General features: G+C 33.7%; 1 protein-coding gene across 1 annotated transcript; it reads right to left on the minus strand.

The window, feature by feature from the left end:
• Positions 1 to 5,853: 5,853 nt before the first annotated feature.
• On the minus strand, positions 5,854 to 12,889 carry LOC134532491 (small ribosomal subunit protein uS8A). Its single transcript, XM_063368927.1, has 4 exons — positions 12,788 to 12,889; positions 12,409 to 12,543; positions 6,602 to 6,767; positions 5,854 to 5,995 (listed from the first exon to the last, which is right to left on the minus strand). The coding sequence occupies exons 2-4, from the start codon at positions 12,539 to 12,541 to the stop codon at positions 5,902 to 5,904; spliced, it is 393 nt and encodes a 130-aa protein (XP_063224997.1). The 5' UTR covers positions 12,542 to 12,543; positions 12,788 to 12,889; the 3' UTR covers positions 5,854 to 5,901.
• Between the last annotated feature and the right edge of the window lie 2,692 nt (positions 12,890 to 15,581).

The raw sequence follows: 15,581 nt of genomic DNA on the forward strand, positions 1-15,581 counted from the left end.
CGCAGAGTAAGCGACCAATGAAACACAAGGGGCGTGGTTTAAAAATGTTAAAGAACAACAACAAACTGAATTACCTAATAAAACCTATAATTACAAAAAACAATCAATATGTAAGTGATTATTTACAAATCAAACATATTTTTTACATAGTATTTTTTAACATCGATACAGTTGGTGGATACGTTACGTATATGAGAATTATTGTGAACTATAGTTGGTACTTCTACTCGATAGTCATAGTGTGTTCACCAGATAGAAAGCAATCCGTATTAATCAAACCTGTTATAACATGTGTTCACCAGATAGAAAGCAATCCGTATTAATCAAACCTGTTATAACATGTGTTCACCAGATAGAAAGCAATCCGTATTAATCAAACCTGTTATAACATTAAAAAAAATTCCAGCCAGTTAATAAGATACGTAAACAAGTCCTTCAGTTCCTAACTTTTTTTATTAACATTAATGCACGTTCCAGCTAAAGAGGATGCAGTGTAGTGAATAAGTGAATTCACAAATTTCTGTAAGAAAAATTGACAGATACATTAACTGATATATGCCAGCATGTCAATGCAAAACCTGGCATTGGTCTACGATTCAAAAATTTTGTAAGTACAGATTATTAACCACACGAAATTTTATTTTATTTCCAACGCAAGTTAGTCGTTCAACAATTGACTATCCACTCAAACAACCAACTACGTTAACTTATTCATATTAGAAGTCATTTGTAGAATTTTTTTCAATTAAGGTTCTTTCCAGAAAGAGAGTATGATTTATTTTCTTTATACATACTAAATCCACTTTTTTGCAGCCATGGTCATTAAAAAAAATTAAATAATAAATACCATTGACGTCACATGATAAAATATTTGAAGCAAATAAACTTCAGTAATTATATTAAGTTATGTGCTATACTTTACAATACTGTGAATATCAAAGGATAGAAATTTTATTAAAGCAAAAAAAACTGTTGAAACCAAGATGGAGTCGTTTAGTTTATGCATCGATCATATGTTCGAAGGAATTCGATCTATTATAGGAATATATTTATTTTACATATTAAATATCCCTTTCTACAATTTAATTAGAATTTTAGAATATTAAGGGCGGAAACGTGCTGATTTGTATGATTAAATACTTTTTGCGCATGTCCGATTCCTTCAGATTCAATCATTGTACTAAAATATTTTCGATTTAACTTTCATAAAATTAAATTATTTGTATGCACTAACGCCGGATGTTGTAAAGTCTATAATTAATAGGACACAGAATTAAACAGTAGTAATTTTAAGTATTTATTTTCTGAAAAGATAATTACATAAATAAGTGAATAAAATTTTTATTACCAGTTGCCAATACAACTAGTGTCTGTTACTTCCCAAATACACTGTGATTGAAATGTAAAATATCAAGTCCCCATTATATTCAGATAGTTTAAAGACAAAATATTTGAACGTGTATTTAAGGCTACATCACACTCTTAAGTAATTTTTATTTTATCTTATAGTTTGTTAGGGGCCATATAATATGAAAACGTTACTGGATACTTCTCTCACAGTTTATTTACTTTTGGTATATTCAAGGTAAATTAACGCAAATAAGATGTTTCAATCACTCTTCTCTTATGAAAGATTTTTTTATATTAAGTCCATAAAATTACATTGAACTTAACAGGTCAACCAAAAATTCAAAATAATTGCAAATGTAAATTTCATAAAAACATTTACGTGGGCATTCATTCTCATAAAGTATGATTTAAGAATTTATTTTTTTATTCGACTGATAACACTTGGAATAGGAAAATGTGATCACTAGTGAGATTTGAAGCTATATTCTCTAGGGTTCGAAAATGACATTTCAAATGAGGCAGAAACCTAGAAGGTACCTAAATTATAAAGACAGAATAGCTATATGAAGACTAAACACAATAATTTTATAAAACTACTTAAACAAATACCAATACTTAACATAGGAGTAATCTCAATGCTACTGACACACTACACATCATTACATAGTCAACTATATTTACCCAGGTTGTGATCAATTAGGCAAAATAAAGTATTTATCTTAAGGGAACATTGTTACTTTTGTTTTAATATGATAAAAAAATATACCACCTGAAACTTAGAGAAATAATATGTAAAAATCTTTACTTAAGCAATTTTACCATCAAACTCATTGTGTTTATACATTATTGATTTGCATTGTCAAAATTAATATTGAACTTTTTTTTTATTTTTCCATATCATTGTTAAGAGTAGGTAATGCTTATAAATTACTTTGGCTGGTAAACTGATAGTTTACTACTATATAAATAACATTGATAGTAAGAATTAAGCGGAGCAATGAAAAATTATAATGTATGACTTGACTGCACATTTTCACTGTGACGTTCGTGTGCAGTGGTACACGTTCTACATAACTCAAAAACATTGATTCTACTACTGTAAAAAATTCAAATTTGATTTATATTAGGTATATCAAAAACCTTTCTTGAGAGCGAACTTTACCCCAGCTTGAGTGACTTCAGCACCACCACTGTACAGTGCACATATCATTCAAAAGGTTTCATGTGCAAGATTCTTAACAAATATACCACTTCAAAGCTTCAGATAAATGCAACGTTAAGTGTTTATATTACTCATATTTATCTTATTTGTATTCTGATTTCCAGGAACTTGAATTTTATGGATTTGCTACGTTTAAAAATATGTTAAAACAATTACTTTTATTAAAAAAACTATTAACATGCAATTTTTCTAGATTATTTTGGTGTCCATACTGAGTATACTACATAAATTACACTTTACAAAATCATTTTTTGTAGATAATTGTAAGAAATCATCTATTGGGACTAAATGTGATTTTTTGGTGTAACTCAAAAGGTTTGCGGCGGTAAACTTTTGATGTGTCACAGGAAACGTTCTGCCACTGAACAAAAGTTCAGCTTTGGGATCATTTACCATATATTACAAACCTTTGTGTCTGTACAACAAAATCTGTCCCATCCAGTGGCGTAGCCAGGATTTGTGTATGGGGGGTGTTAAGAAGCATGCCCCCCCCCCCCCCCCCCCCCCGGGAAAATTTGGATTTTAAGGTGTAAAATAGTGCTATTTTAGCAGTTTTTGGTTCTTAAATTTAAATATTTTAATGGTAAAAATTTTATTAATTTTAATATGAGATTTGTTTGAGTGATAAATAAGAAATTAATTAAAGATTTGATGCTGGGGGGGGGGGGGGGAGGGAGGTTGAGCCCCTAAAACCCCCCTCCTGGCTGCGCCCCTGGCCCCATCACAAGCAACTTCAGCACCGCTGCAAAACAGTACACACAGCGTTTAGAACAATTCAGCAATCAGATAGAGCCAGACTCCTAACAAATGTACCATATATAAGTTTTGATAAATATGCAGTTTCATAAAATGATTTTCAAGTTTATGAACTCTGTAATTTAATTCCATGTGAATGAATTAAATCTTTTTTCCTAAAGGAAATGGAGGGATATTTTGAAGAGCCTCCAAGATGTAATATTATTTTTGGCTCAAAAAACTACCATTTTGTGGCCAAAAGAGAGAATATGCCATCAGAAATATTCTACAGCTAATTGAACTGATAGCAAAATATAATACACTATAAGAACACCTGATCAGACAGGTTACAGATAACTCACAAGTTATATGTACCCTACTGCACAAAACAAGTTTATTGCACTTTTAAATTACAGTGTTAAGAAAACCCTTGGATGGGCTAGTTATCACTTAGTGTCAGGCTTAAGACAATGCATCTACAATGGCTGGAGAACTCATTAACTTAATCTTAAAGCACTGTTGGGTTTGAAACCAACATAACAGGGTTTGTACTACAGCCAGAATATCTTGTCGCAAGAACTTCTTGGAGCAATCATCCTACCCAGTGCCAGCTAGCTGCCCAGCGAACCAGCCGTCAGACTAGCTCCGACAGTAGGGACTCGCTGAACTGTGCATGCCTCTACTCGACCAATCCTGGAAGCCAGGGCGACACCTCGCTACCAGCGCAGCACCCGACTGAAGTACTCGCTGCCTGTCATCTCACTCACTTTCAGAGTACTGCGGCCTCTTCCTGTGAAACGTACTAAAATCTGGAAATGGAGTTAGTGAGGCATGGACAAGGTTGAAGGTAGAGGTGTCTCCACCCTGCTGCGACTTGCTGTTCACTATGCATAGCTGGTCGTTCACTGCTGCACCCGGCCTAGCAAGTACTCTTCTACTCGCTAAAGTTCTGGGTCCCTTCAGCAACTTTATTCCTTCACTCGCCGATTGTAGGCGATACCTCAAGCTAGCCAGAATACCAGAGTCTGACCCGCCATCTTCCTCTTCAGTATTCACGTAGTAGTAATGTCCGATTTTATCTCTGGAAGGCTCATGTGGTGAACAGGTCAGGTAGTTCACTTAAACTGGGCAAATCCTGGCACATCACAAGTAGCTAGGGGGCGCTGGGTTTAACGGGTGTACACTCTGTTACAGCCGCTCATAATCTGTGTGAAGTGCATTCTTTTGCTGCTTTTTAACAGCACACAACCATTTTTTTGAGACCTTAGAAAGACTGTACTGATTTTTCTCAGCTTCTACACACAGACAGACAACCCTTTTAACCAATGTTGAAGTTAGTGTCAAGAGATTTTCAGATAAGATGGAGTACTCACTACGAAGCTGTAAAACCTGTACAACATCCTAATTTCAAAAAGTTGTTGATATTATAGAAGAACTTTTGTGATGCCGAACCCCGAGGAGCAGCGCCAAGTGATTGGTGTTGTTTTTACACTTCTGTGTGTTTCTGGGGTAATTAATATTTTAGAAGTACACCAGCTAAAAATAATCTTAAAATTATTGGAATCAGTTTTGAGTAGAGTTTTATCAACATGAGAAGTTTGTTGATGTATTTGAAAAACCACTCAAAATGTGATTGTTGAGATGGCACTGCAGTTTGCTGTGAACACTCGTCTGTGTGTCTCAACATGGTTAAAATATTTCATACAAAACCCACACATATTAATCTTTATCATAAACGCAAGGGGCAGTAGAGAAAGCTTTAACCCAAATGCACACACACACTCCACAATTACCATTAAAGACTCAATTTTTTTGGTGAAAGCATAACATTATTCTTGCAGATATATAAGCATCATTAATTGTCTTTAAAACTTTTAACTTTACCAAAAAAACAAGAAAAAGACGTTCTGCTTCAATTTTGATTGGACAAGCAGACATAATTTAAATATGTATTTTATTTAGTTCTAAAATAAGTCCTTTTGCTGGAATTTGTTTTAAACTGGTAATCAGTTGACTGGCATGTGAAATGACATCTTAAAGCATCATTAAATACCAGCATCACTCATACTTGATTATATAATTAATGCATAAAACACAAACTTATTGCCACACACAAAAAAATAGTTGTGAATTTTGCCTTCTACAAGACAGTAAAAATAAAACCTTGACTGAAAATACTGAGCAGTAACTTGCAATTTTAGCACATCAAAACTAACTCCCAATAGCAGGACTTACATCCATGAAATATCTGTCATTCTAACATGGTACCTGGTGATAAAGAAATTTGTAAATTATAATTAACTTTCATTATTTACACCCTCAGGATCATACAAGACAACTTTTACAATTCACACCACCACTCTAATACTGAGTTTATAAATAGGTATTTTAATATTAAATTGTGATTTTGCACAAATAAATTTATTTAAAACTAAAACCAATTGCAGCCAAAAAACCTAGCATCATCACTTTGCTTTTAGTTTGATTAGACAAAAATAAAATAAAGTACGTATTTTATCTGGGGCATAGTGTATTAAAACTGATAATACAAACACAAAAAGGTGTTAATTTATTTGACCTTTACATTTTTACATTTAAAAAAAGAACCCGAGGATTTTCCCACCGAGATGTTTTCTCCTCGCCTCTTCGTGGTCCATTATGCCTCCACTGGTGGTTAATACAACATACCTGCAAAAAACAAACATACCAGACTTAATGCACCACATTTTGATGAATTAACTGTCTTAACAACAGTATTTTTATCATTAGGTTGATCATATAATATTTTTAAAAAATTTCCCTTCCAGATAAACCGACGTTGGTATATTAACCATCCCTTTCCTACAAAAACTTCTTGAATTAGCATTTCTCAATACAACTACAGTGTTTCTTTTCTAAATGACAACCATCACAACACATTCTAATTGCAACAGTTGAACATGCAATGGGCATTTCGTATTTACAACATATTATGCTAAAACAATCTTTCCCATTGCCAGAAGCTAGTTAAACTTTATGCTAATTCTTTATGAGATCCATTATATAATAAATACTATAATAATAAAAGGCCTTTCTTAGAACGCAAGGAAACAATTCAGAGGATTGACGCTGAGATGAAGAAATCAGCCAAAGTAGCTGCCCACACAACTGTCCTTATCTATGCCTTCCAATGTACCACTAACCCTGAACTAGTTTCACATCAATTTCTCTAAAAAATTTTGCATTAGAAAAACCTTGCACCATATGAAATCAGCTCTGTCCTTACTGACAATAATAGACCAAACGTGTACTTACCCAAACTGACGAGATGGAAGCAGGTTGTTCGTCCATTTCTCGATGTCATTGATGGGAACGTCAAACCTCGGCGAAATAACCCCACATTTGTTGAGCCTGCCAGTGAGATTGACAACGATCTTCCCTGCTCTATGATCGTCCACTATCTCAAACTCTCCGATGTAGCCTGCAACATCCACCATAGGTCCCATGAAGAAATTAATAACATACATGTAAGTTCATGTATCATAAGGTTTGGATGAGGGGGGAAAAAAAGCTGCACTCTCTAACAATGAAAGACTTTTCTCATTGAATACCAAAATAACTACATCACCTCAAACTAATCCAAAGGCAATCATGCATGTAAAGATGGCGGATGTGTGAAAGTCAATCTCAGCTAGCAGGCAGACAGCATAGTTTGTATTCCTAAAGGAATTACAGAGAAACCCCTAGCAATAGTTTGTTATCAAACAATACTGAATATAACTGTTGTTCCTACTCTCTGTCCATATAGCAAACTCGATAATTTTTTTTTATTACAGATAGTCCAAGGTATTTGAAAAAAACTTCTATGCTGAGGGTGTTACAATTTTTGATTGTTATGAAAATTCCAATTGCATAAGGAGAATAGTCATGTGGTAGTGTAACCAGTAGAATAGGAGAAGTCACGGAAGAGGTAGAATTGATGCAGCATACTTGCACCCTCACAATAGCCTAATTTAGTGCTCACATACTTGCCCTTTTTTTGATCTGCGGCCTCAGCCAAAGTGAATTGTGTTTCCTATACCTAATAATAGTAATAATACAATAAGCAAGATAGAAGTTTCACTTGTGTTGCATGTTGACTCCAAGCACCTACTTTTTTTTTTAAATTATTAGCATACTTAGAATTTATTCAGCTTTTTTATTTTACTATAGTTTATGAAAAAAAATCAAGCTTATGCCACATATAGGCAGTGAACGAAAGTACACTTTTTATAACATCAAAAAACACACTTTAATGTACAAACACATCCAAAACAAATCCAGAAATCTGAAAATATAAATTTTTTTGAGTGATTTATATATGTATATATCATGTGCACGTGTTTCTTATGTGGCACTTGGCACAAAAGAGTGCACATTTTCACATGTATTTTGGCTTTATGCCTTTAACTACTTCTAGGTTATTGTAATTATTAAGCCCAATTGCTGGAAATAGTAGTTCATATGTTAGTAATGACTTTATTTTGCTAGCCCAACAGTAATCAAGTTATGTATATGGTACTAGCAGACCTGCCAACATTCAAATTAAAAAAATCATGAGGTCCTCGATAAAAATTTTCAGGCCCATAAATACAGATTAGATATAAAAAACAACAAATGAGAATCTTTAAATTTAAGTGACATACCTGTACATATGTTACATGGTCTCTGCTTAAAAATTTATTTAAACAAATTATAGGTTGCAGATTTAATTTAGTTGAACATAATTTAGCGCTGTCGTGTAGTGATCATGCAGGGCCGCAATTATAAAAGATGTAAAATAACATTCTGCTCATGTAACACTATTATCACTGTTCACAGCCAAATTATTTTTTTTATTGGAAGCAATACACTTCATGTGTTAGTTGTGTTTTTTTTGTAGTGACTTGTTTCACAATGTCTCCTCTTCAACTATGCGAGATAGAAAAATCAGCATGGCACACGCTACAAAACGCAAAATTGCTTCCTTTACGTGACTCGAGTATTGATGGAAACTCGTTACTGTAAGCTTTCGTAAAACTTGTTTTGTAACTTTTACAAACAAAATCTTGGGGCCCCGAAAAATCGTGAGGAAACACTATTTTGGCGTGAGGGCGTGAGATGGACCTTAAAATCGTGAGCCTCACACCAAAATCGTGAGAGTTGGCAGGTCTGTACTAGATATATTAAAAATAACATATTTTTTTAATGGCTATGACTTTGGTTGATTAAAGTTGGTGGATGATGTGTATAGTTTGGCTCTAATCTTATACACCATTATTATTTTTTTCATCCTTTAGAGGTTGCATTTTGAAAAAATTAAATAAATAATTTATGGTAAGTAGTTTTCATGTTTCATATGTTTATTATTGGTTACCAAAATTATTTATAAAGCTTAAATTCATTCAGCTATAATTATTAATCTTTAATTCATATATACCTTATTTTACCTCTTGAGGGTCAAATTTCGAAATACATAATTATTGTGGTTGGTAGTTTTTATACATTTATTATTTGTTATTAACTTCGGAGATATAATACTTTTTTTTTTAATATACTTACCCCCTTATCAGCACTTAAGATTTTCATTTCGCTAAATATAAAAATTGTGGTTATTTGTATTTTCATGTTTATTATTGGTACCCAATATCATTTATTACACTTAATTAAATTCACAGATATAATTATTTATCCTTAAAAATACTTACCCCTCTTTCACGCCTTAGGGGTTGATTATCACAAAATTTAAAATTATGGTTGGATCTTTTAAAATGCTAATTATTGATGATACATATATATTCTTTAAATTGATTAGTTTCAGTGATTTAAACCAAACTTAACCCTTTTTCAACCTCTTAGGGGTGGAATTCTACTATTATATATAGCCTAGTTTATAAGGTAGCCATATACCTTTCAAAAAACAAAACGTTCATCTAAATCCGTCCAGTAGTTTTTGATTGATGCTTGAACAAACAATTATGTAAACAATTATGCCATTTCCAAAAGTTTTTTTATCATTTCATTCAATTTATACTAATATAGAGGTATAGGTAAATATGTAGTTGGGCGGTATTTGCGAAAAAAAATGTTAAAAATCCGAAAATACCTTTATTTTATGCTCTTCAACGTCCTATTTTCATTAAAAGTGGCGGAGGTAAGAAATTCAAAATACTTAAGGAGATATCGAATTTTTAAATTTCATCATATGTAGTTGGACGGTATTTGCGAAAAAAATTGTTAAAAATCCGAAAATTCCTTTTCTATATGCTCTTCAACTTCCTCTTTTAATCAAAAGCGGCGGAGATAAGAAATTCCAAATACTTTAGGAGAAATCAAATTTTTAAAATTCATCACAATACCAGTGCATTGATGTGGCGATTATCATTGTTTCTTGTTTACGTACGAGTATCTACTTTTTTTATTGGATAATGATGTCACGTGATTGTTCGTGATAGGCCAGAATTCAAACGATCTAATACGTGATTATTTAGTTCATTTATTGTTTAAAACGGTGTTTAATTACCGCCTCCAACTTAGGTGAGTTTTTAACGTTTCTAATTTTAAAGTCTTATTTGTTATTTTGATATTGTTGCGCAAGTAATAAGTAACAAAAAAAATTTACGTGAGTTGTTACTGTGCATCCTTTGTTACGGGTTTGTTAGGTAAGGTCAGGGTAAATATTTACAATCGCGGTATATGCCAAAAAAAATGCTAAAAATCCGAAAATACTTTTATTCTATGCTCTTTCACTTCCTCTTTTCAAATCAACCGGCGGAGATAAGAAATTCCAAATACTTTAGGAGATATCGAATTTTTTAATTTCATGATATGTAGAGTCGCGGTAGATGCCAAAAAAAATGTAAAAAAATCCTAAAATACCTTTATCATATGCTCTTCAACTTCCTCTTTTCATTAAAAGCGGCGGAGATAAGAAATTCCAAATACTTTAGGAGATATCGAATTTTTTAATTTTGCAATACAAGACCTGTGGAACCATTCGAGCGGCGCCATTTTTGTTATTTTGCCGTGTGTTCGTGAATACGTGAATCGTGAATGCGTAATTAATAAAATGGTTGATTAGGTCAGGTCAGTTACATTATTAATACTTTCAAACTTAGCCGACATTAAAAAATTTTTTGTGAATTAATTTTAATGGATGTTTAGTTTTAAAATATTTATAATGTAACTGACCTGACCAAACAAACCCGGACAGAGGGTGAACAGTAAACTAAAATGGTCGATTAGGTCAGGTAAGTTACATTATAAATACTTTAAAACTAAGGTGATATTAAAAATAATGTGAATTAATTTTAATTATTCTTTAGTTTTAAATTATTTATAATGTAACTGACCTTACCTAACAAACCCGTAACAAAGGATGTACAGTAACAACTCACGTAAATTTTTTTGTTACTTATTACTTGCGCAACAATATCAAAATAACAAATAAGACTTTAAAATTAGAAACATTAAAAACTCACGTAAGTTGGAGGCGGTAATTAAACACCGTTTTAAACAATAATTGAACTAAATAATCACGTATTAGTTCATTTGAATTCTGGCCTATCACGAACAATCACGTGACATCATTATCCAATAAAAAAATAGATACTCGTACGTAAACAAGAAACAATGGTACACGCACGCCACAGGAATGCGCTGGTTTTGTGCTGAAATTTAAAAATTCGATATCTCCTAAAGTATTTGGAATTTCTAATCTCCGCCGCTTTTAATGAAAAGAGGAAGTTGAAGAGCATATAATAAAGGTATTTTCAGATGTTTAGCATTTTTTTTTGGCATATACCGCGACTCTACATATGATGAAATTAAAAAATTCGATATCTCCTAAAGTATTTGGAATTTCTTACCTCCGCCGGTTGTTTTGAAAAGAGGAAGTGAAAGGGCACAGAATAAAAGTATTTTCAGATTTTTAGCATTTTTTTTGGCATCTACCGCGATTGTAAATATTTACCAAGGTCAGTACATTATAAATAATTTAAAACTAAAGAATAATTAAAATTAATTCACATTATTTTTAATGTCTGCTTAATTTGAAAGTATTAATAATGTAACTGACCTGACCTAATCAACCATTTTATTAAATTACGCATTGACGATTCACGTATTCACGAACACACTGCAAAATAACAAAAATGGCGTCGCTCGAATGGTTCCACAGGTCTTGTATTGCAAAATTAAAAAATTCGATATCTCCTTGCAAAATTAAAAAATTCGATATCTCCTAAAGTATTTGGAATTTCTTACCTCCACCGCTTTTAATGAAAAGAGGAAGTTGAAGAACCTCTAATAATGGTATTTTTAGATTTTTAACATTTTTTTCCTCGCAAATACCGCTCAACTACATATTTACCCTTTGTTAGTTTAAAAATAAAGCCACGTTTCTGAAAATTAAAAAAATTTAAATGACAAAAATGTCAGCAGTTTACTTAAAGAAGAATTGGTGTAAATATTACAAATTTGTGATATTGTGAGAATGGTTGTTTAGGTTAGTAGTTTCACATTATAGTATTTTAAAATGAAGTTAGACAATTATCTAATATCCCAACATTTTGTGCTACCAAAGTTGCAAGAATAACTGTGAACTTCAGAAATGTTCACGCCTCGGAATGGACTGGTGTGAAACTTTGGGTATCTCAGGTTGCTACACTAACGCATAATGGCAGCGGCAACATTACTGCACAGGCTACCCAACGTAACATGTGAACAGATATTTCTCTGAAACCAAGCAGAATTTACAAATGCTGTTTTATATGGTAAACTGAGGATAGTAACAAGAACTGAAGATAACGTGACACATGACATTTACCAACTTTCGGCTCTAGGGAACACAAGTCTCAGTGAACCAGGCCAAACAGTATGCATACTACAGGTGAATTCAGACATTGTTAAAGTTAAGGTATTTTTACCTGTCATCCATAACTAGGTAACAGCTAGCAGGTGATAAAATGACAGGGGAAGCCATAGGAAACTAGAACCCAGCAGTCATGTGCAATGATGTCAGAAATCGTCGCTGCACCAAAGCCTAGGCTTGATACAATACACATACGTACAACTTTAAGTCAACTAAGTGACTTTTAACTTACCGTGTTTCATCATCACCGTCAAAAATTTGACAATTACTTTTGAACATGGCCTGATGAGAACCTGCCGCTTTCCTCGCTTCTCAGCATTGTTTATAGACTTCAGTGCATCGCTTAACACATTCATACGCACCATTTCTAAAACAAAGAGATACAGGGGGTTAAGTCAAGCACATATATATAAATAAGGGAATTAATTAACTTTACACGAAATACATGTATTTAAAACTTTAACCTAAAAGAAATGCCTTATTGAAAATGCAATTTACACGCTTAACACTTGCCAAAGAATAATAAGGAAACAACTGCAACCAAAAAGGAAGATTAAACTTCTTCAATCAACATAAATGTAATTTATAACTACATAAAATATACGGATTACCTGCGATTAAATATATGTTCTACTCATACATTCAAAATGGTCAATCACAACAAACCATACAGGAAAAAGGAAGTAACATATGTACGCTGACATTTTAAACACATCTAAACAAAAACATTACAAAAATAAAAGTTATAAGTAAATCTGAATAGTTATTAATATACAAATTATACTGAAACAAGTGTTAGCACAGATTTTCTTTAATAATTTTTATTTTAGATTCTGCATTTTATTAATTACGACTTTATTAACAGTATTTTGCTTTGAAATTTAATCAATATCTACGAATTAGAACACTCTATGACTATTGTTTTTTGATTGTCAACCCAATTCAAACCCCTCTCATGACTATAATTGGTCATGATATTTGTACACTGATATAATTGTATTTTATGAAATGTAATACTTTATTTATGCTCTTATTTTAAATCGCAAAAGCCATTATTCCATCTCTCTGCCTCATACAAGCATGTGTCCAGAAGGATAATTATAAGAAGGGGTATACGGGGTGGATCTGGAGTAGCTTAGTGCAGCGACGCGAACGGTAGCCGCCACCAAGATAATTGTCACCCGAGTGGCAATTGACCAATGACATAATGGTACCTGTAATTGTCATTTTATGCGATCGAGAAATGTTAAACATTGTTTTTATGGATTAATTATTACATATTAAAATAACTACTTTCTGGATTCGCACGAGCACACCTGAGACATGGCTTGACATATTCTGTTGTACACAGTTAGTTTGCACATGAAGCATGCTCCGAGTGGCGCACTGCTACAATGAAATCGGGCAGTTTTATTTCTTCCACCACTGGGGAAAGCCCCACAACACAATGTGAAGTCCCTTACAGTTTGCAACATCAGTGAGTGTAACCAGCTTCCATTATTAGCTCCACAGCTAGCCCCCCCACAACAATTAAAAGTTTCACAAACTTTTCCTTTACAATTAACTCGGCCCGAGGTCCCTCAGGACCACCCTATGTTTCACTTACATGCTACTGGACTAATTTATTGCCTAGAGCCGACTTCATTCGTTTATGTACTTTACATAATTAGATCAAAGTAATTTTTTCATGTTAAGGTTCTGGTGACATTAACATGTACGCCATGAGCGTATCCATGTGAAATCACTCCGAAATTCATTCAAGCATGCCATAAGGGCATATTCAAAATGTTTGGAGTACCATGGCCAGAAGGCCCTTATACGTAATTAGTATCTTCATACATTTGCTATAGTTCGTCATCATCCCAAAACTCATTACTCATTCCGGATCAGGCCTCAGCCCCTGGCATAGGACAAGTTAGGTACAAAGCAGCACAGTGTACAGGATACATGAGTGATAATAAAAACAGTCATAGCAAAAAAGCACTGTTGTCATTCAGTGATTAATTCAACTTTTAATATAGCATTTCTGTTGGCTACAACCAGTGGCGCACCCAGGGGGGGGGGGGTTAAACCCCCCCCCCCCCTTAGCTCCAAATCTTTAATTAATTTCTTATTCATCACTCAAACAAATTTCATATTAAAATTAATAAAATTTTTACCATTACAATATTTAAATTTAAGTACTGAAAACTGCTAAAATAGCACTATTTTACACCTTAAAATCCAAATTTTCCCGGGGGAGAACCCCCCAACCCCCCGCTTTAATACGGGGGGGGGGGGGGGGGGGACATGCTTCTTAACACCCCTCATAAACATATCCTGGCTACGCCACTGGCTACAACACCCTGGTATGGGAGGGGGGCATTCTGCCTGTTTTTCTACCTAATGCCACCCACATGGTCATGACATGATTAAGGACGAGTATCCACTCAAACTGTGAACTAGCTGACATGTTAACACATTAAGGTAGTTAGCCCCCTCAGAAAACGCTAGCAACCATCTTTCACGTCAGAAAAAGACAGGACATGAATGTTATTGATGCCGGTACATATACTGCGTATTATTCAATGCTGGAGTTGCCATTCTCATAATAGTTAGGTAACCTTGCAGTTTAAAATGGTTGGGTTAGGCCCTGCACCGCATAGTAAACAAGGAAAATATAAGGAATTTTTAAATAAAAGGTTTTGTTGTGTAATGTCACATTTAACCGAATGAAGTAGTCAGTACACAAAGTTGAAGGCTCCTCACAGAACAGTCTCTTCGTCTGGGGTCATGGTCTGATTGAGTCCCGTTAGATGGTGTGGTTGAGGGTTAACATCACACTGTGCCTTAACCAACACAATAAAGGTTAAATAAATTAAATATTTAATTTATGTACTAAAAACATTAAAATTCTCTCATATTAATTATGGATTGATAAAAAAATCACTAAATGCCCGAAAATGCTGCAATTAAAGGGCGGAGAAATTCCATCTAACCCAGCGCCACGGCTGGTAATAACACGCTTCGTACTGCCTATGACCTACCACCTGCAGCCATCTCCCTCAGCATCCGTGAAATTGACATCGTCCCTTCAATCATTTGGCTCTAAGGATAGCCCCTTGCACTCAATACTTTTCCAGCCCCATCACCAACCAGTGTGAATTTTCATTAAAATTTCAAACTCTCGTACTTCTTTAAAGTGCTGTGCGTCACCACTCGGTTTCCCATCGTCCCTCTCATCTTATCTTACAGCCCTCAGCTTTATATAAATCAGGCATACTAAGTAACATGCACATAATACTTAGTTCGTGTGGCCTGTTAATTGAATTGAGTACTTTGTAGGGAAGTTTTATTCTCTTATTTGAACCCCAGGTTTTTTCAACCCCTTTCAGTAATGGTTTGCAGTATTAAAAATTTTTTCAG

Source organism: Bacillus rossius, chromosome 6 (genome assembly GCF_032445375.1).
Source record: "Bacillus rossius redtenbacheri isolate Brsri chromosome 6, Brsri_v3, whole genome shotgun sequence".
In the NCBI taxonomy this organism is placed as follows: Eukaryota; Metazoa; Arthropoda; class Insecta; order Phasmatodea; family Bacillidae; genus Bacillus; species Bacillus rossius.

What these genes read in the sequence shown, in the direction of transcription:
- LOC134532491 (XM_063368927.1), bottom strand. Translation starts at nt 12,541, where the DNA reads ATGGTGCGTATGAATGTGTTAAGCGATGCACTGAAGTCTATAAACAAT. An exon ending in GACGGTGATGATGAAACACG is followed by an intron (nt 6,768 to 12,408) that starts GTAAGTTAAAAG and finishes TGGATGTTGCAG; the next exon opens with GCTACATCGGAGAGTTTGAG. An exon ending in CTTCCATCTCGTCAGTTTGG is followed by an intron (nt 5,996 to 6,601) that starts GTAAGTACACGT and finishes TGTTTTTTGCAG; the next exon opens with GTATGTTGTATTAACCACCA.